Source organism: Ascaphus truei, chromosome 8 (assembly GCF_040206685.1).
Source record: "Ascaphus truei isolate aAscTru1 chromosome 8, aAscTru1.hap1, whole genome shotgun sequence".
Classification (NCBI taxonomy): Eukaryota; Metazoa; Chordata; class Amphibia; order Anura; family Ascaphidae; genus Ascaphus; species Ascaphus truei.
In genome coordinates, this window is record NC_134490.1 from 82214646 (window position 1) to 82236540 (window position 21895).

Consider the following 21895-nt stretch of genomic DNA (forward strand, 5'->3'; position numbering starts at 1 on the left):
GGAGACTCACACACCGCAGGCAGGTAATATGTGCAGCCTTTCCCTGCAGTGTTACTATCATCATAATATACAGGGAGACACACACTGCAGGCAGGTAATATGTGCAGCCTTTCCCTGCAGTGTTACTATCATCATAATATACAGGGAGACACACACACCGCAGGCAGGTAATATGTGCAGCCTTTCCCTGCAGTGTTACTATCATCATAATATACAGGGAGACTCACACACCGCAGGCAGGTAATATGTGCAGCCTTTCCCTGCAGTGTTACTATCATCATAATATACAGGGAGACTCACACACCGCAGGCAGGTAATATGTGCAGCCTTTCCCTGCAGTGTTACTATCATCATAATATACAGGGAGACTCACACACCGCAGGCAGGTAATATGTGCAGCCTTTCCCTGCAGTGTTACTATCATCATAATATACAGGGAGACACACACTGCAGGCAGGTAATATGTGCAGCCTTTCCCTGCAGTGTTACTATCATCATAATATACAGGGAGACACACACACCGCAGGCAGGTAATATGTGCAGCCTTTCCCTGCAGTGTTACTATCATCATAATATACAGGGAGACTCACACACCGCAGGCAGGTAATATGTGCAGCCTTTCCCTGCAGTGTTACTATCATCATAATATACAGGGAGACTCACACACCGCAGGCAGGTAATATGTGCAGCCTTTCCCTGCAGTGTTACTATCATCATAATATACAGGGAGACTCACACACCGCAGGCAGGTAATATGTGCAGCCTTTCCCTGCAGTGTTACTATCATCATAATATACAGGGAGACTCACACACCGCAGGCAGGTAATATGTGCAGCCTTTCCCTGCAGTGTTACTATCATCATAATATACAGGGAGACACACACACCGCAGGCAGGTAATATGTGCAGCCTTTCCCTGCAGTGTTACTATCATCATAATATACAGGGAGACTCACACACCGCAGGCAGGTAATATGTGCAGCCTTTCCCTGCAGTGTTACTATCATCATAATATACAGGGAGACACACACACCGCAGGCAGGTAATATGTGCAGCCTTTCCCTGCAGTGTTACTATCATCATAATATACAGGGAGACACACACACCGCAGGCAGGTAATATGTGCAGCCTTTCCCTGCAGTGTTACTATCATCATAATATACAGGGAGACACACACACCGCAGGCAGGTAATATGTGCAGCCTTTCCCTGCAGTGTTACTATCATCATAATATACAGGGAGACACACACACCGCAGGCAGGTAATATGTGCAGCCTTTCCCTGCAGTGTTACTATCATCATAATATACAGGGAGACACACACACCGCAGACAGGTAATATGTGCAGCCTTTCCCTGCAGTGTTACTATCATCATAATATACAGGGAGACACACACACCGCAGGCAGGTAATATGTGCAGCCTTTCCCTGCAGTGTTACTATCATCATAATATACAGGGAGACTCACACACCGCAGGCAGGTAATATGTGCAGCCTTTCCCTGCAGTGTTACTATCATCATAATATACAGGGAGACACACACAGCAGGCAGGTAATATGTGCAGCCTTTCCCTGCAGTGTTACTATCATCATAATATACAGGGAGACACACACACCGCAGGCAGGTAATATGTGCAGCCTTTCCCTGCAGTGTTACTATCATCATAATATACAGGGAGACACACACACCGCAGGCAGGTAATATGTGCAGCCTTTCCCTGCAGTGTTACTATCATTATAATATACAGGGAGACACACACACCGCAGGCAGGTAATATGTGCAGCCTTTCCCTGCAGTGTTACTATCATCATAATATACAGAGAGACTCACACACCGCAGGCAGGTAATATGTGCAGCCTTTCCCTGCAGTGTTACTATCATCATAATATACAGGGAGACACACACACCGCAGGCAGGTAATATGTGCAGCCTTTCCCTGCAATGTTACTATCATCATAATATACAGGGAGACTCACACACCGCAGGCAGGTAATATGTGCAGCCTTTCCCTGCAGTGTAACTATCATCATAATATACAGGGAGACACACACAGCAGGCAGGTAATATGTGCAGCCTCTCCCTGCAGTGTTACTATCATCATAATATACAGGGAGACTCACACACCGCAGGCAGGTAATATGTGCAGCCTTTCCCTGCAGTGTTACTATCATCATAATATACAGGGAGACACACACACCGCAGGCAGGTAATATGTGCAGCCTTTCCCTGCAGTGTTACTATCATCATAATATACAGGGAGACACACACTGCAGGCAGGTAATATGTGCAGCCTTTCCCTGCAGTGTTACTATCATCATAATATACAGGGAGACACACACACCGCAGGCAGGTAATATGTGCAGCCTTTCCCTGCAGTGTTACTATCATCATAATATACAGGGAGACTCACACACCGCAGGCAGGTAATATGTGCAGCCTTTCCCTGCAGTGTTACTATCATCATAATATACAGGGAGACTCACACACCGCAGGCAGGTAATATGTGCAGCCTTTCCCTGCAGTGTTACTATCATCATAATATACAGGGAGACTCACACACCACAGGCAGGTAATATGTGCAGCCTTTCCCTGCAGTGTTACTATCATCATAATATACAGAGAGACACACACACCGCAGGCAGGTAATATGTGCAGCCTTTCCCTGCAGTGTTACTATCATCATAATATACAGGGAGACACACACACCGCAGGCAGGTAATATGTGCAGCGTTTCCCTGCAGTGTTACTATCATCATAATATACAGAGAGACACACACACCGCAGGCAGGTAATATGTGCAGCCTTTCCCTGCAGTGTTACTATCATTATAATATACAGGGAGACTCACACACCGCAGGCAGGTAATATGTGCAGCCTATCCCTGCAGTGTTACTATCATCATAATATACAGAGAGACTCACACACCGCAGGCAGGTAATATGTGCAGCCTTTCCCTGCAGTGTTACTATCATAATATACAGAGAGACTCACACACCGCAGGCAGGTAATATGTGCAGCCTTTCCCTGCAGTGTTACTATCATCATAATATACAGGGAGACTCACACACCGCAGGCAGGTAATATGTGCAGCCTTTCCCTGCAGTGTTACTATCATAATATACAGGGAGACACACACACACCGCAGGCAGGTAATATGTGCAGCCTTTCCCTGCAGTGTTACTATCATCATAATATACAGGGAGACACACACACCGCAGGCAGGTAATATGTGCAGCCTTTCCCTGCAGTGTTACTATCATCATAATATACAGGGAGACACACACACCGCAGGCAGGTAATATGTGCAGCCTATCCCTGCAGTGTTACTATCATCATAATATACAGGGAGACACACACACCGCAGGCAGGTAATATGTGCAGCCTTTCCCTGCAGTGTTACTATCATTATAATATACAGGGAGACACACACCGCGGGCAGGTAATATGTGCAGCCTTTCCCTGCAGTGTTACTATCATTATAATATACAGGGAGACTCACACACAGCAGGCAGGTAATATGTGCAGCCTTTCCCTGCAGTGTTACTATCATCATAATATACAGGGAGACACACACACCGCAGGCAGGTAATATGTGCAGCCTTTCCCTGCAGTGTTACTATCATCATAATATACAGGGAGACACACACACCGCAGGCAGGTAATATGTGCAGCCTTTCCCTGCAGTGTTACTATCATTATAATATACAGGGAGACTCACACACCGCAGGCAGGTAATATGTGCAGCCTTTCCCTGCAGTGTTACTATCATTATAATATACAGGGAGACACACACACCGCAGGCAGGTAATATGTGCAGCCTTTCCCTGCAGTGTTACTATCATCATAATATACAGGGAGACACACACACCGCAGGCAGGTAATATGTGCAGCCTTTCCCTGCAGTGTTACTATCATTATAATATACAGGGAGACACACACACCGCAGGCAGGTAATATGTGCAGCCTTTCCCTGCAGTGTTACTATCATCATAATATACAGGGAGACACACACACCGCAGGCAGGTAATATGTGCAGCCTTTCCCTGCAGTGTTACTATCATTATAATATACAGGGAGACACACACACCGCAGGCAGGTAATATGTGCAGCCTTTCCCTGCAGTGTTACTATCATCATAATATACAGGGAGACACACACACCGCAGGCAGGTAATATGTGCAGCCTATCCCTGCAGTGTAACTATCATCATAATATACAGGGAGACACACACACCGCAGGCAGGTAATATGTGCAGCGTTTCCCTGCAGTGTTACTATCATCATAATATACAGAGAGACACACACACCGCAGGCAGGTAATATGTGCAGCCTTTCCCTGCAGTGTTACTATCATAATATACAGGGAGACACACACACCGCAGGCAGGTAATATGTGCAGCCTTTCCCTGCAGTGTTACTATCATTATAATATACAGGGAGACACACACACCGCAGGCAGGTAATATGTGCAGCCTTTCCCTGCAGTGTTACTATCATCATAATATACAGGGAGACACACACACCGCAGGCAGGTAATATGTGCAGCCTTTCCCTGCAGTGTTACTATCATCATAATATACAGGGAGACACACACCGCAGGCAGGTAATATGTGCAGCCTTTCCCTGCAGTGTTACTATCATCATAATATACAGGGAGACTCACACACACCGCAGGCAGGTAATATGTGCAGCCTTTCCCTGCAGTGTTACTATCATCATAATATACAGGGAGACACACACACCGCAGGCAGGTAATATGTGCAGCCTTTCCCTGCAGTGTTACTATCATCATAATATACAGGGAGACTCACACACAGCAGGCAGGTAATATGTGCAGCCTTTCCCTGCAGTGTTACTATCATAATATACAGAGAGACTCACACACCGCAGGCAGGTAATATGTGCAGCCTTTCCCTGCAGTGTTACTATCATTATAATATACAGGGAGACACACACACCGCAGGCAGGTAATATGTGCAGCCTTTCCCTGCAGTGTTACTATCATCATAATATACAGGGAGACTCACACACCGCAGGCAGGTAATATGTGCAGCCTTTCCCTGCAGTGTTACTATCATTATAATATACAGGGAGACACACACACCGCAGGCAGGTAATATGTGCAGCCTTTCCCTGCAGTGTTACTATCATTATAATATACAGGGAGACTCACACACCGCAGGCAGGTAATATGTGCAGCCTTTCCCTGCAGTGTTACTATCATCATAATATACAGGGAGACACACACACCGCAGGCAGGTAATATGTGCAGCCTTTCCCTGCAGTGTTACTATCATCATAATATACAGGGAGACACACACCGCAGGCAGGTAATATGTGCAGCCTTTCCCTGCAGTGTTACTATCATCATAATATACAGGGAGACTCACACACACCGCAGGCAGGTAATATGTGCAGCCTTTCCCTGCAGTGTTACTATCATCATAATATACAGGGAGACACACACACCGCAGGCAGGTAATATGTGCAGCCTTTCCCTGCAGTGTTACTATCATCATAATATACAGGGAGACTCACACACAGCAGGCAGGTAATATGTGCAGCCTTTCCCTGCAGTGTTACTATCATCATAATATACAGGGAGACTCACACACCGCAGGCAGGTAATATGTGCAGCCTTTCCCTGATGTGTTACTATCATCATAATATACAGGGAGACACACACACCGCAGGCAGGTAATATGTGCAGCCTTTCCCTGCAGTGTTACTATCATTATAATATACAGGGAGACACACACACCGCAGGCAGGTAATATGTGCAGCCTTTCCCTGCAGTGTTACTATCATCATAATATACAGGGAGACACACACACCGCAGGCAGGTAATATGTGCAGCCTTTCCCTGCAGTGTTACTATCATCATAATATACAGGGAGACACACACACCGCAGGCAGGTAATATGTGCAGCCTTTCCCTGCAGTGTTACTATCATTATAATATACAGGGAGACTCACACACCGCAGGCAGGTAATATGTGCAGCCTTTCCCTGCAGTGTTACTATCATCATAATATACAGGGAGACTCACACACCGCAGGCAGGTAATATGTGCAGCCTTTCCCTGCAGTGTTACTATCATCATAATATACAGGGAGACACACACCGCAGGCAGGTAATATGTGCAGCCTATCCCTGCAGTGTTACTATCATCATAATATACAGGGAGACACACACACCGCAGGCAGGTAATATGTGCAGCCTTTCCCTGCAGTGTTACTATCATTATACTATACAGGGAGACACACACACCGCAGGCAGGTAATATGTGCAGCCTTTCCCTGCAGTGTTACTATCATTATACTATACAGGGAGACTCACACACCGCAGGCAGGTAATATGTGCAGCCTTTCCCTGCAGTGTTACTATCATCATAATATACAGGGAGACACACACACCGCAGGCAGGTAATATGTGCAGCCTTTCCCTGCAGTGTTACTATCATCATAATATACAGGGAGACACACACACCGCAGGCAGGTAATATGTGCAGCCTTTCCCTGCAGTGTTACTATCATCATAATATACAGGGAGACACACACACCGCAGGCAGGTAATATGTGCAGCCTTTCCCTGCAGTGTTACTATCATCATAATATACAGGGAGACACACACACCGCAGGCAGGTAATATGTGCAGCCTTTCCCTGCAGTGTTACTATCATCATAATATACAGGGAGACACACACACCGCAGGCAGGTAATATGTGCAGCCTTTCCCTGCAGTGTTACTATCATCATAATATACAGGGAGACACACACACCGCAGGCAGGTAATATGTGCAGCCTTTCCCTGCAGTGTTACTATCATCATAATATACAGGGAGACACACACACCGCAGGCAGGTAATATGTGCAGCCTTTCCCTGCAGTGTTACTATCATCATAATATACAGGGAGACACACACACCGCAGGCAGGTAATATGTGCAGCCTTTCCCTGCAGTGTTACTATCATCATAATATACAGGGAGACACACACCGCAGGCAGGTAATATGTGCAGCCTTTCCCTGCAGTGTTACTATCATCATAATATACAGGGAGATTCACACACCGCAGGCAGGTAATATGTGCAGCCTTTCCCTGCAGTGTTACTATCATCATAATATACAGAGAGACTCACACACCGCAGGCAGGTAATATGTGCAGCCTTTCCCTGCAGTGTTACTATCATCATAATATACAGGGAGACACACACACCGCAGGCAGGTAATATGTGCAGCCTTTCCCTGCAGTGTTACTATCATCATAATATACAGGGAGACACACACACCGCAGGCAGGTAATATGTGCAGCCTTTCCCTGCAGTGTTACTATCATTATAATATACAGGGAGACACACACCGCAGGCAGGTAATATGTGCAGCCTATCCCTGCAGTGTTACTATCATCATAATATACAGGGAGACACACACACCGCAGGCAGGTAATATGTGCAGCCTTTCCCTGCAGTGAGAGACTCACACACCGCAGGCAGGTAATATGTGCAGCCTTTCCCTGCAGTGTTACTATCATCATAATATACAGAGAGACTCACACACCGCAGGCAGGTAATATGTGCAGCCTTTCCCTGCAGTGTTACTATCATCATAATATACAGGGAGACACACACACCGCAGGCAGGTAATATGTGCAGCCTTTCCCTGCAGTGTTACTATCATTATAATATACAGGGAGACACACACCGCAGGCAGGTAATATGTGCAGCCTATCCCTGCAGTGTTACTATCATCATAATATACAGGGAGACACACACACCGCAGGCAGGTAATATGTGCAGCCTTTCCCTGCAGTGAGAGACTCACACACCGCAGGCAGGTAATATGTGCAGCCTTTCCCTGCAGTGTTACTATCATCATAATATACAGGGAGACACACACACCGCAGGCAGGTAATATGTGCAGCCTTTCCCTGCAGTGTTACTATCATCATAATATACAGGGAGACTCACACACACCGCAGGCAGGTAATATGTGCAGCCTTTCCCTGCAGTGTTACTATCATCATAATATACAGGGAGACTCACACACACCGCAGGCAGGTAATATGTGCAGCCTTTCCCTGCAGTGTTACTATCATCATAATATACAGGGAGACACACACACCGCAGGCAGGTAATATTTGCAGCCTTTCCCTGCAGTGTTACTATCATCATAATATACAGGGAGACTCACACACCGCAGGCAGGTAATATGTGCAGCCTTTCCCTGCAGTGTTACTATCATCATAATATACAGGGAGACACACACCGCAGGCAGGTAATATGTGCAGCCTTTCCCTGCAGTGTTACTATCATCATAATATACAGGGAGACACACACACCGCAGGCAGGTAATATGTGCAGCCTTTCCCTGCAGTGTTACTATCATCATAATATACAGGGAGACACACACACCGCAGGCAGGTAATATGTGCAGCCTTTCCCTGCAGTGTTACTATCATTATAATATACAGGGAGACACACACCGCAGGCAGGTAATATGTGCAGCCTTTCCCTGCAGTGTTACTATCATCATAATATACAGGGAGACTCACACCGCAGGCAGGTAATATGTGCAGCCTTTCCCTGCAGTGTTACTATCATCATAATATACAGGGAGACACACACACCGCAGGCAGGTAATATGTGCAGCCTTTCCCTGCAGTGTTACTATCATCATAATATACAGGGAGACACACACACCGCAGGCAGGTAATATGTGCAGCCTTTCCCTGAAATGTTACTATCATTATAATATACAGGGAGACACACACCGCAGGCAGGTAATATGTGCAGCCTTTCCCTGCAGTGTTACTATCATCATAATATACAGGGAGACTCACACACCGCAGGCAGGTAATATGTGCAGCCTTTCCCTGCAGTGTTACTATCATAATATACAGGGAGACACACACACACCGCAGGCAGGTAATATGTGCAGCCTTTCCCTGCAGTGTTACTATCATCATAATATACAGGGAGACACACACACCGCAGGCAGGTAATATGTGCAGCCTTTCCCTGCAGTGTTACTATCATCATAATATACAGGGAGACACACACACCGCAGGCAGGTAATATGTGCAGCCTTTCCCTGCAGTGTTACTATCATCATAATATACAGGGAGACACACACACCGCAGGCAGGTAATATGTGCAGCCTTTCCCTGCAGTGTTACTATATTTCAGCTCGGGGGGGGGGGGGTCGCTGCTGCTGCCAGAGATACTCTCCTCCGTGGGGGGTGCAGGTATCTCGGCACGATATAAAGGTCCTGGTCACGCGGCCCAATAGGAAGCCGCACCGGATGATGTCACAGCTTCCTATTGGCCCGAGGTCTGCGGGAGCTTTGAACGCTTGAACCCTTAGTGTGCAGAATACTGCAGGTGACCGCTGCTCTGTGCCTTGTCATTGCAGAATGGCCGTTTTTGTAGATATGAATATTATGAACTGCACTGAGGTGAAAAGACTACAGAGCGTGATTGACACAGCAGCGCATCGTGAGTACCACTTTTTATTTACAGGTGTACCGTTGCACATATTTGAAAAGGAAACGGGATTACATTTACAATAGGCTCTCATCTGTTTTTTCTTTCTAAATACATGTCAACATTGGGATAATAATATATTTCTAGAGATATTTGCAACCAATTTGTCGAATAAATATTTTTCACTCCTATTGTGGATTAAATGACAGTGCCCACAAGCTGTGTGACCTGATTTATGGCTCCACTTTAACCACGAAGACTTTTAATTGGACAAAAGATGGTAAAGATGCTCATGCTCTGCTAATCTAATATAACTTTGCTGGCTGATATGGCGATAGGTGGTTATCAGCAGCAGGAGTATGCAGTTTGAGTACAGTTTCTCATGTGTCTTTCTGCTCCCAATATAACGCTTTCAGTGCTGCTTTAAACCATGGTTTATTACAGTAATTTGACTCCTGTTCTACTCATACTGTAGTGTTGCATATTTTATTGTACTTCATCTTATCTGTATCTACTTTTTAGTTGGATATTCAACAGTTGCCATCAATCATGTTGCTGATTTTGAAAAAAAGAAGATGGTATGTTTTTAAGGCAAACATCCTTTTACTTTGTAACTGTAGCTCTCCCAAAATCTCGCCCTAGATTCACTAACGTTTGTAAACCTTGGCTTTGATATTCTGCGTTAAAGTGCAATATTTTCCCCAACTCCATTCTGTGCCCACCAAGGATGGTATGTGCCCGATAACCGTGTGTTGCACGGCACAAATCCACATGCAAATAAATACAATACATTGCTATCATTACATTCTCCTATGGCAGACAATTCCTTTTAACCACATTAATACCTGCCGGACTTTCGTAGAAAAGGCATGCCTTCAGGCACCAAAAATCTCGTGTCAACCGCCGCTCTTACCGATGTCAAACGTCGGTGGGACTTTGTATATATAATATCACCCAATCTAGTTGGTTGACTTGACCTTCTAACACGTTGTGCAACATAGCCCTTCACTCGGTGTCGGGGAGAGGGTGTGGGAGTAAGGGTGCCCGACATGAAGGTTGAACGTAACCTTTTTACTGAGGATTATTCTACAAGCAAGAGAGTATCAATGTCGTCAATCAACGTTGAGGATGGGATTTAAAGGGATATGGATGCGGATTAACATAAATCATTGGGTTCTGGATTGGGCATCTAAGGCATCGAGTATTTTTTGGGATGGGAAGGGGAGGCACCGGATTAATCTTTACATTTCATTATTAAGCTTTTTTGTTTTTTTTTTTCTTTGAAAGGATACGCATTATCCCATAGGACTGGTATTCAGGATATCCCTGATTCAGCACAGGTGGTTCAATCATTCTGATTGAGCCACCTGTGCTGAAGCAGGGATATCTGTAAATCCTGACCTGTTGATGCCCCTTGAGGACTGGAATTGGCCACCCTTACCATAGGATATACTCACATTGGTGTTCTAGTGGTTCTGAAGACTGGTGGAGCGACATATGGATGGTCTACGGGGTTTAATCATGTACCCATTTGTTGCCATTGAGGCTACGGAGGGTCTCCTTGAAAGGGACTAGATGGCCTCACTGGCACTCAAGGTGTTAATGACCACTTACTGTATTTGTTTAGTTTTACTTTTTATTTTTACAATACCCTTCCAGCACTTTTAGAGAGCTTGGGATAATTGGGCTTTAAGTATTTCCTATGGATGAGGGGTGTTAGGTGTGTTAGGGAAGTGCCTCTTTGGTATATAAGGGGGGTTTGTTAGCCTACTGGTAGGAAAATATGAACCCCTTTGTAGCACTTATTGGCCAGTTGGCCTTGGCTTGCCCAGCGCTAGCCAGCCACTTGGCTACTAAGGTTTTAATATATGAAAACATTGTGTAACATGTCATGTATTTTATTACCTGTTATAGGTTGGTTTGTTATCTTGCCAATGTATATAGTGACCGTTATATACATATGCAAGACGTTGGCAGGTCAGTTTCATTTTGCCAGGGTACGACAGATCCAATGTGATCATTCTTCCTGTAATTATACTGGTAAATAAATAAGAATTTTAACCCAGGTTAGGGTTGGGACCTGCTATGGTCATGCCTTGATAGTGGCAGCAGGCTTAAAACGCTTTGGCCAAAGGGTTAAACTAAATGACCCTTTTTTCAAGAGATTTATAGGTATTGCACTGTGTGTATTTGTCATATTGGAAGTAGCTTTGGGCATCTTTGTCTGTTTTTTGTTGTATATGCAAGACGTGCCTGACATCAGCCTGGGGTAGGTGACACAAAACGGCGATAGTTTGACGGTAGCACAATATTGCCGGGTATTGGAGTTTAGTGAATTGTGTGGGAATAAGTTAAGTGTTAATTACTTCCCCTGCTCCTATGCATACGCTGCATAACTCTATCGCCGATACAGCTCTGCGGTAAAAATCCCATTATCACTGCTTTACCACTGGCGACACGACTTTAATAACTAGGTCAAGAAGAGAAATGTACGTTAAACAACGAGAACACCCAATTTGTTTGATTTATTGACCTCTAGTGAATCTAGGTCAAAGTCGGGTATGCACCATTAAATGGTACAGTTACGATGCAGCGTGGCTGTGAAGATTAATGAAGGACTGTGATCTTCGTCCTTATATTGTCCATGGTTTGAACAGATATCATTGGTATTGAACCCTCAAAGTAAACCTCCTAGTAATAATTTGCAGATCAGCATGTGGTGGAGTCACAATATAGTTTGTAGAACGGGCACCTCCATGATTGCATATATTCTGCCCCATTTCTGAACACACTGCTATCATGACTGCTTTGTTTCTGCAATAGATAGATGGTTAATATAAGCATCTACATTATTTTGAGAATATATATGTTCTAAGAAAATACGCAGCTTCTCTAGAAATCTGTGGACAGCCTTCTACTGTTTGTTAAGCCTTTGTAGTGTTGGTAACATTAGGAACAAACAAGGCGACAGGATGATTAAGTCATAGCTAGAACACTTCTTTAAATTCAATGGGTCTGTAGATATCAAGGTAATTTTGGTACAAAACAGGCATTTTCATCCTGCATCAGTGTATCAAAGTGCTCGGGGTTTGCATCGTCTGCACCAGCTTGTGGATTTGGTGTCAGGAGTAGGAATTGGGAAAGAGATACGTGACGCAAATTATGCGATGAATCAAACTCTGCACCTCTGCATCATTCGTTTTGCTTTTTTATTTGCCGGATTCAAAGTTGTATAAGGCTAAAATTCTGCACCCAATGTAAGAAAATGTTTCTTACACATACTGTAACTCAGGGGTGCTCAAGTCCAGTCCTCAAGCCCCACCCTACCAACAGGTCAGGTTTTCCAGATATCCCAGCTTCAGCACTGGTGGCTCAATCAAAGGCTCCGTCTAAGGCTGGGGACATGGTACCACAGACCGTGTGGACGCATCCGCACACCGAGCAAACAGACTGGCTTAAGGCAGTGTTCGCATCCATGCGGCGTGCGGGCACGTGTGCGCGGAAGCAGGCACGCGTTGCACAAGAAATCAGTTGAAACGTATTTCTTGGCGCGACAAGCCGGTCACGTGAGCTGGGCCACCTGGCTGAAGCGGTGATATCCTCAACCTGACCTGTTGGGGGGGCTTGAGGGCTGGAATTGAGCTCCCCTGCTTTAATGCAGACATAATAATGGTAGCTTAACAGTTACATATAGTAACATAGTTGCCTAAAAGATGAGGTTGAAAAAAGACGTACGTCCATCAAGTTCAACCTATGCTAAATTTAGGCAGCAGATACAGATACTTTATCCTATATCTATACTTATTGATCCAGAGGAAGGCAAACAAAAAACCCCAGTGACATATCATCCAATGATATCTCATACATACATATCTCGTATAAAAAACAGTGTTTTTGTGTCCTTTATGAAGTTGTAGTCCCTTTTTTTATTTATTTATTTATTTATTTAGATAAAAGGGTAAAAGTAACCGGTTTCTTAGTTTGATTTGCTGCCAAATGATGTCTTTACTTTTCTTCTATTGTAGGAAATTGGAAAGCCGATATTGCCAGCAGAATTATTTCCATCTCTTCCCATTGTACAGGTACACTTGGTTAAAACTAAAATTGTACTTTTTTCAATTGATGTCAATGTGTTAAAACTACATAAATGTTTCATTGTGTCTGAGATCTTCTACAGACACCGTTTTTCATTACAACCTACATTTCCAGATTTCGGACTGATTGACCCAGAACTGAGAGTGGTCTGGAAATTCTCAATTTGATGACGGCTCCTAATTCGTTGGTAGCTTTAGAATCCCATTGTGCAAAAAAAAGGTTGGGCCAAAATGTTTGTCTACTTTGAAAGAAAATCCTGCTGAACAGACAAGCACAGCTTATAGCAACCGGTGCATTAGATTGCAAACATTTTTCAGTACACACCCATACGATATTGGGTGGTCCACCGCAGGGGAGTCGGCAGGCTTGCTGTCCCCACGGAAGCAGAGCTGCGTCACCGCTTTGGCGTGGCGTTACTCAATGCTTTGTGGGGTCCCGATCTCAGTGAGCAGAGCAGTCACTGAAAGCTCTGCCTTCGGGGGGACAGCGCAGGCTGCCTGTTCTGCGCAGTTATTGGTACAATACCGAAAACAGTTCAGATACGCATGGGCTGATTTGGAGGCGTCCCAGGCATATTAATAGGTGTCCTCATACACCTGCATCACTCTCCAGATGGGGATATGCACTAAAGATTAGCAGTAGTATTTACTTGAGCTTTCAATTCCTATTGCACTTTACTGTATAGCATGTGAATACTTAGATTGACAAGATTTGCTCATTACATGCCAAATTTGCATAGCGTGCAACAGGTGAAATTATATGGCTACCAAAACCCCACTATTACTAGCATTGTTCCAACATGTGAGCAGTGGCTTAATGACTGAGGGGAGATTTTGAGCAATATCTCCCTATGGGAGATAAGTTGATTCTCACACTTTAACTAAACGTCCCCATGGAGTGATTAACTTGCAGAACACTTTGTTGGATCAGCACCCCGTAATAGGAATAATTCTTCTGTATGTAATGTACAGAAAAATACAAAGAAAATATACAAATCAAGAAGGACTCGTCTGCAAATACACAGCACAAAGAGCAATGTATTAAGGCCCCTGGCCGCCAGTGTGTCTGCAGACTAACCCCTCTTGATTTTTTTTTTATTTTGTTGTAATTTTTCTGTACATTAAAGAAGAAAACCCCGTTGATACCAAAAGGAACACGTGAGTATATATATATTTTCTCCTTTTTCCTACAGATGCAGTCAGCTTTATTCCCACCCCGCCGTGTACTTGAAGCGGGTGAACTGTGGCCCAAGTGCGGCCTGATCACCGCCAAGTGCAGCGCAGGGAGGGATGTCCCGTCAGGATTAACAGAGCGGGTCCCTGCTTCTGAATGCGACTCCCGCTGCGTTATTCCCACCGTGCCGCCGGGCAGGAAGAGCTGCTCAGTGAGAGCAGGAGGAATCGGTCCCTCTCTCTGCACAGCTCTAACAGGCAACCGCGCCGTTTTATTTTAATAACACAGTATTAAAGCAGGGGGCCTCTGGAGATGTACTGCGTTTATTTCACGTCCGGGGACCCCATGCTTCCCGAGTTACAGGCCCCGGTATGGGGCGCCGGTGTCTCCTGCAAGTTTAATTGTCCCGCGTCACGGCCCACATGAATGGGGCATTTACACTTGCAGGAGACACCGGCACCCCATACCGGGGCCTTTAACTCGGGAAGCAGGGGGTCCCCGGACGTGAAATAAACGCAGTACATCTCCAGAGGCCCCCTGCTTTAATACTGTGTTATTAAAATAAAACGGCGCGGTTGCCTGTTAGAGCTGTGCAGAGAGAGGGACCGATTCCTCCTGCTCTCACTGAGCAGCTCTTCCAGCCCGGCGGCACGGTGGGAATAACACAGCGGGAGTCTCATTCAGAAGCAGGGACCCGCTCTGTTAATCCTGATGGGCAATCACTCTGGCCGTGGGGAAGCCGGGATCCGGCCACGGTCAGGCTGCGTTTCTGTTGCAGTTTCCTTGAGGAAAACGGCTAAATAAAGCTGACTGCATCGGTATTACCGAGTGCTGATCCAGCCAGATATTTGTTCTACATGCGCCCAGTGGTATGGACGTAGGATCTTGGCATCTGTTGCTGTACCATTAACCGGTGTGTGCGAGTTCTACCATGTTTTTTTATTATTGTTCTTGACTTGCAGAAAATTAACATATTTGTGATTGAAAACCGTAATGACTAATGTGTTGGCGTTTTTTCAGAGCTTTCTGCATATTCCCCTTCCATGTCTGATCTGTATTAATAACATGGCATATCTAATGGGTTTTATTTCGCACGCACGCATTTTATATTGCATGTGTAGGGTTATACAATGCATACTGCCCTGCTGGAAGATGTACAAGTGTAATTTAATGCTCACAGTCGTGGGTTGGAGATCCGTTCGTCTGCATTTCCAAACTTTGTCACAGTTCAGGCTCGGACCCTTTTGACTTTACGTTGTTTTTTTATGAACCGACATTCTGCCTTACGAAACCTACTATCAAAAATATTTTCCGTTATTTTAACTTTTTTAATATTCAGAATAAAACGAGTTCCAGTAGAATTGAGTTATTTGTGGGTATGCGATCTGAGACTTTTGTAGTGTATAAAGTGCGACATGATTTGATTGGAATAATTACTGTATGAACATATTCTTAGAGCATTGCTGTGTTGTTGATGTGCTGCTTCTTATTATTTACATAAAAGCAGCACAGAAGAGCACAGTGATTCACTGATCTGCCCATCTGCATACTCGGTACCTGAAGCATGCGGAAATACATTTAATTGGATGCAGATGAGACTAGTGCCACAAAGCTGCTTTTCATTATTTACTTTGGAATCGAATATGTCATTTATATTATTTGATTTTATTTCTGCAGGGAAAATCCAAACCAATCAAAATTGTCACCAGACTAACAATTATCGCATCGGACCCTTCTCACTGCAATGTCTTGGTACGTCGTTTTTATTGTTGTATTTTTATTTTAAAAAACAATGTATTATAGTGTTTAAATACTTTTGTCAACAGTAAAGAAATTTAAAAGTCTCTTTAAACCTATAAATATATTTTTCCGGTTTTCGCATGACTTTCATTTCATCTTCTTCTGAATTTCTCACGTTCTGTTATTTTTTCTGAATATATGTTTGGATTTGCAGGAAGTACATGTGTCTTTGCAGGAAGTACATGTGTCTTTGCAGGAAGTACATGTGTCTTTGCAGGAAGTACATGTGTCTTTGCAGGAAGTACATGTGTCTTTGCAGGAAGTACATGTGTCTTTGCATCAGCCCGTTATGTTCATTGTAGAGCGGGTGACGTTTCAAAGTGGATGTACCTGTTGGGGGAGGGGTATTGGGCTGAACCACGTTCATTGAATCTCCAGGGATCGCCTGCTTCCTGGGATCCTAACCTTAGAAGGGGCTGCTCCAGCTGGGCACACACAATGCCTTTTTAAAGGGTCCTGCGATGTCATACCTTGCGACGTCCTACTCGCCCGCGTGACACGAGACCTTGAAACAGGACTGGGGTATCAGCATCATCTTTCGATGTAAGTATCTTGGGGAGCAGGGGGTCCCTGGAGCTGAAATCAATAAAGTTCTCAGTTCTCTAAAGAACGCAGCCAGACGATCACATCTTTCTCCCACTTCTTGGTAACGTGGCATATACCTGAATACAGGCATACCCCGGTTTAAGGACACTCACTTTAAGTACACGCGTGAGTAAGGACATATCGCCCAATAGGCAAACGACAGTTCACGCATGCGCCTGTCAGCACGTCCTGAACAGCAATACCGGCTCCCTACCTGTACCGAAGCTGTGCGCAAGCGGGGAGACTATAGAGCCTGTTACACATGCGTTATTTACATCAGTTATGCACGTATATGACGATTGCAGTACAGTACATGCATCGATAAGTGGGGAAAAGGTAGTGCTTCACTTTAAGTACATTTTCGCTTTACATAAATGCTCCGGTCCCATTGCGTACGTTAATGCGGGAAATGCCTGTAAAAGGAAAAACCAGTAGCTCACGTGTAAGTGTAGTGATATTAACAGGTAGGGGTAACGATGCGCAATGCAAGCGCACACTGCTGGATAATGTAAGGATTCTTGGCACCAATGTTAATGTGAGCAGGCTAGCGTGCGGACTCCGTGTGAGTCTAATTGCGACCCCGCAAACTTGGGTAACAATCAGAAAAGCAGAGGGGCTGGTGGTAAACAACCTATTGTGCCCAGATGATAATGGCTAAAATGATAGGAGTGAAAAAACCAAAGTAATCTGAGCAGGCAAGCGAGCAGGCTCTGTGTGAGGCTACTCGCACCCCTACAAAGTCTGGAAGCTATCCGTAAAGCCGAAGGGCTGGTTGTAAAACAAACCTATTGTACCCTAGAGTTAAAAAGCTAAGAGAGCTGGAGCACACTTAGACCAAACTATGTATAATACAAGTGGTCAATGCTCTTATAGTCTCATGAGGTGCTGCATACCGTATGTTACTGTATATGGCTAATAGCCAACTTGGAGGACAAATAATTATATAAATATATAACTGAAATGCCCGCTGATGTCAGCGGAGGCAGCAATATATTAGCTAGACTATTACACGCTCCCTTAGACCATCGGATCTAGTTTAGAGGAGTGACTGATTAGCACGCGTGCAGGGGCCGGCAACAGTGTTGACATCCGGTTCCTTGCTGGGAGCGTGGGGACCCTGCGCGCACACCCAAGATGCCAACGCGCGCGTTTCGCATAAACACGCTTTCTCAAGACAGGTACGGGGCAAGGACGTGATGCTCATGCGTATTTAGCAGGAAGAAGCCGAAACGCCAATGGCACAACGATCGGGGAAACATATGGTAAGTGCGGAAAATGAATCGTGAAGCTAAAGTGAGGGGGCAAGTGCAAAGAGAAGAGAAGTAAATACATGAAGTTGTTTTCCCGATCGTTGTGCCATTGGCGTTTCAGCTTCTTCCTGCTCAATACGCATGCGCATCAAGTCCTCGGCACCAATCGGGTGGTTGCATAGCAACGAAGGACGCGTTACTTAACTGTATCATGGAGACATTCTCTCACTACGCATGTGCAATACTCACAGCAAGATGGCCGATACGTCACATAAAATGGCCGCGTGACATCATCGAGGATCCCTTGCAGTTCTTGACTCGCAGGCTTTTTAATTTTGTTATTGCGTCAAGTGATTGGGTGCACATGGCATTGTGGCTATTTATGTCTGCCACCACCACTGTCTGTGTACACTTCCCTGAGGAGGGTCCCTCTACGGGACCGAAATGTTGGCTATGTGTATCATCACCATCATCAATCAATGTCTCTTCATTACCTGCAGGTAATATTGCTATATATGTATATAATATCTGCTACGTTAAACTTATACATGCATTGTGATTTTTACATTTATGTCCTCCCAAAGTATGATCATCAATATAACTGCAATTCTTTCTATATTTTGAAATAGAGATCAACCTCCCCATCTACCCGACTGTATGACATAGTGGCTGTGTACCCCAAGACAGAGAAGTTGTTTCATGTAAGTGGGAAATAATCACTCTCTGATAATAATTACAGGGTGAATCGTTTCTCCCTGTTGCCCAGAACCCTGGAAATTATATCCCTGTGTGTAAAAGTGTATTCTTGATGTGTTTTCCATCCTAGACGCTCATTTTGTTCACTAGTTTCTATCTCTACATTATTTAGTATATTAATTACGATGGCGCTGATGATGATTACTGAGTTGTGTAGGTAAGTGGTGTCAGTGGAATTGAAGGGATTTGGAATCCATGTTGTCTGTTTGTATCCATTTTATTTCTCCACATTCTATTCTGTAATGTTAGTTTGTAACACTGTTAGAAACATAGAACATGTGAATTGTTTATAGTGCATTTTGGGTATAAGCTGAAGTCTGCCCAAGGCCAAGATAAGAGTATAAACTGTGTGCCCAGACTTTTCCAAGGATAGTTTATTGTATTGTTTCATGCTAACCAGCTATGCACAGGGTGAATTAGTAGCTAGGAAATGACTACAGTATATGAATCGAGTTTCTGCGTCAGAATAGAACACAATGCTCACGTCTGTTCTCCATTGATCACCTGTAGAGACCTATGCTACCTGAAGCTGGGTATTGTAACCCTCCTCAATTTTACATGATATTTGGAACTGCAAAGAGACCTGTGTTACCACAATTATTGGAACAAACAATCTTTATAATCATCCACTGGATAAACGTTTATTTTCAAGTGGATTAGTAAAACAATAATTTAATCAGCCTCAATGAGTGTTGGTGAACTCCTTTTATTTATTTATTTATTTATTTCATTATTAATTGTCCAGTTAGTAAAAACAGAACATATTAATTTTAAATGATTTTATATTGCGATAAGTCTACTGTTCCCCCAACCCAATATTTCAGTAAAACGCTTCACATAAAATATCATAGTAAAACCAAACCTAAAACAATCTCAATTGAAATATAAAGAAAGTAACGGTAAACAGAGGCAGGATATCTCCACAGCCCTGGTGTCCTGGTTTGGATCTCTACAAAGGTACAATAAGTTCATAAACTTAATCTCTACATTATCTGTTTAAATATTTAAAGCAGCAAAACATGTGAAATCTTATATGGATTTTCTTAAATAAATCAGTTCTGTAATATTAGATAAGTGATAGTATTTTTTTTCCCCCAACTCTTAATGCTATTTTTAATTAGTTTTAAAGCATCCTTTGATTTTTATTGCAGGTTTTAGCCCTCTTCCCAAGCAGTGCAAGATCTTTGCAACACTTTTCTGTTTGGGATCATTTGTTGCCAATATTCCCAGCAGTTTGAGCTGCAAACTGTAACAATAGATAATGTTACCTTCATAATATACGGATACATTGTAGCTGCTGTGTTACACTGACTCAAGCAGCCATTGTTAGTCACACAATCAGGATTTATAACAGGAGAACCAAACTTAGGCAAGAATATAGAATGATAGATAGCCATAAGCTTTACATATACAAATAAGAAAGAAGATAAAGGGGGTATGTAGTGTTGCTGCTATGATTCCTGTTTCTGAGTGTGCGGTGTTATATATTATTTAGGTGAATAATGTTTCGCTATCTTAGTATGGTATCTGTTGGAAGCCAACATGCTTTGTTTAAACAAGTGCTATGAAATAGATGTTAATATTTCTCCGGCACATTAATATAACCTTTTCTCCAGCACTACAATATACAGGCAGTCGTCGTTTTACAACGCTTCGCTTTACAACGAATGGCTTATCCAACGCTATGCAATGCATACCTGTGTTCATTTTTACAACGCCAAAACGGCTTATCCAACACTCTTACGACGCTTTGCAAAGTTGTTTGTGTATATAATATATATATTATGCTATATAATATATTATATATTTATATATTTTTATATTCTATTATGTTATGTTATATATATAATACAGTATATGCACTATATAATTTGTGTGCGCTGCATATCTTATTGCCTGCGTAAAATATTTTGTGTATTTTAGCATTAAAAATGCCTTCAGGAACGGAACCTTTCATTTAAACAGTGTTCCTATGGGAAAACGTGTTTCGCTATCCAACGCCATTTTGAGTAACGCATTGTGTAGGATTACCGAGGACTGCCTGTACTTCCTTTTGTCATGCTGCTGTTTTTGTGACACAGGCTGCCTGCACCAATATTGACGTGGACTTGATATGCATCAACGTAACCGAAAAACAGCCGTTCTTTTTCCGAAAGCCTCCTATTAATGCAGTAAGATTCAATGTTATTTTTGTAATTATTTAATGGTGCATGCCCTTAACAATTTGATGGCAAAATCGAGATCTACGTGTACTTTTCTGTATTAATCACCATATGGGGCAGTTTCCTATTTTTGAGCAATATTCACCTGTGTAAATTTCCTAAATGCTATTTGTAAAATCCCAGGCCATGAACTATGGAATTGCTTTTCCGTTCTATCTTGTGATGGCAGATATAATAGATTTGTTCAAAAAAAAGGTTGGACATCTTTTTAGAAAGGAAAGGTATACAGGGATATACTAAATGGGAGGGATATTGATCCAGGGATTAATCCGATTGCCAATTCTTGGAGTCAGGAAGGAATTTATAAAGTATCTGTTGTCTAAATTTAGCATAAATTGAACTTGATGGACGTATGTCTTTTTTCAACCTCATCTACTACGTAACTATCTTCCGTTCTATCTTTCGTTCTATCTTTCGTTCTATCTTTCGTTCTATCTTTCGTTCTATCTTTCGTTCTATCTTCCGTTCTATCTTCCGTTCTTTTCCCACAGTTTAAAAACCCCTGCCTGCTAATTAGTGGGTAACCTGTGAGT

General features: G+C 43.5%; 1 protein-coding gene across 5 annotated transcripts in view; it reads left to right on the plus strand.

Annotated features, from left to right (window-relative positions):
• RPP30 (ribonuclease P/MRP subunit p30) overlaps nucleotides 1–21895 on the plus strand; it is a 53085-nt gene that overhangs the window by 14427 nt on the left and 16763 nt on the right. For 2 of the 5 annotated variants that reach the window (XM_075612850.1, XM_075612854.1), the window contains exons 2-7: nucleotides 9411–9493; nucleotides 10004–10059; nucleotides 13507–13563; nucleotides 16427–16501; nucleotides 19014–19085; nucleotides 21222–21311. In XM_075612850.1, coding sequence (XP_075468965.1) covers nucleotides 9412–9493; nucleotides 10004–10059; nucleotides 13507–13563; nucleotides 16427–16501; nucleotides 19014–19085; nucleotides 21222–21311 — 432 coding nt within the window. In that variant the 5' untranslated portion in view covers nucleotide 9411. Of the gene's footprint in view, nucleotides 1–8040; nucleotides 8057–8760; nucleotides 8779–9406; nucleotides 9494–10003; nucleotides 10060–13506; nucleotides 13564–16426; nucleotides 16502–19013; nucleotides 19086–21221; nucleotides 21312–21895 lie in introns of those variants that run through there. The other 3 variants (XM_075612853.1, XM_075612851.1, XM_075612852.1) reach the window with 3 other exon arrangements.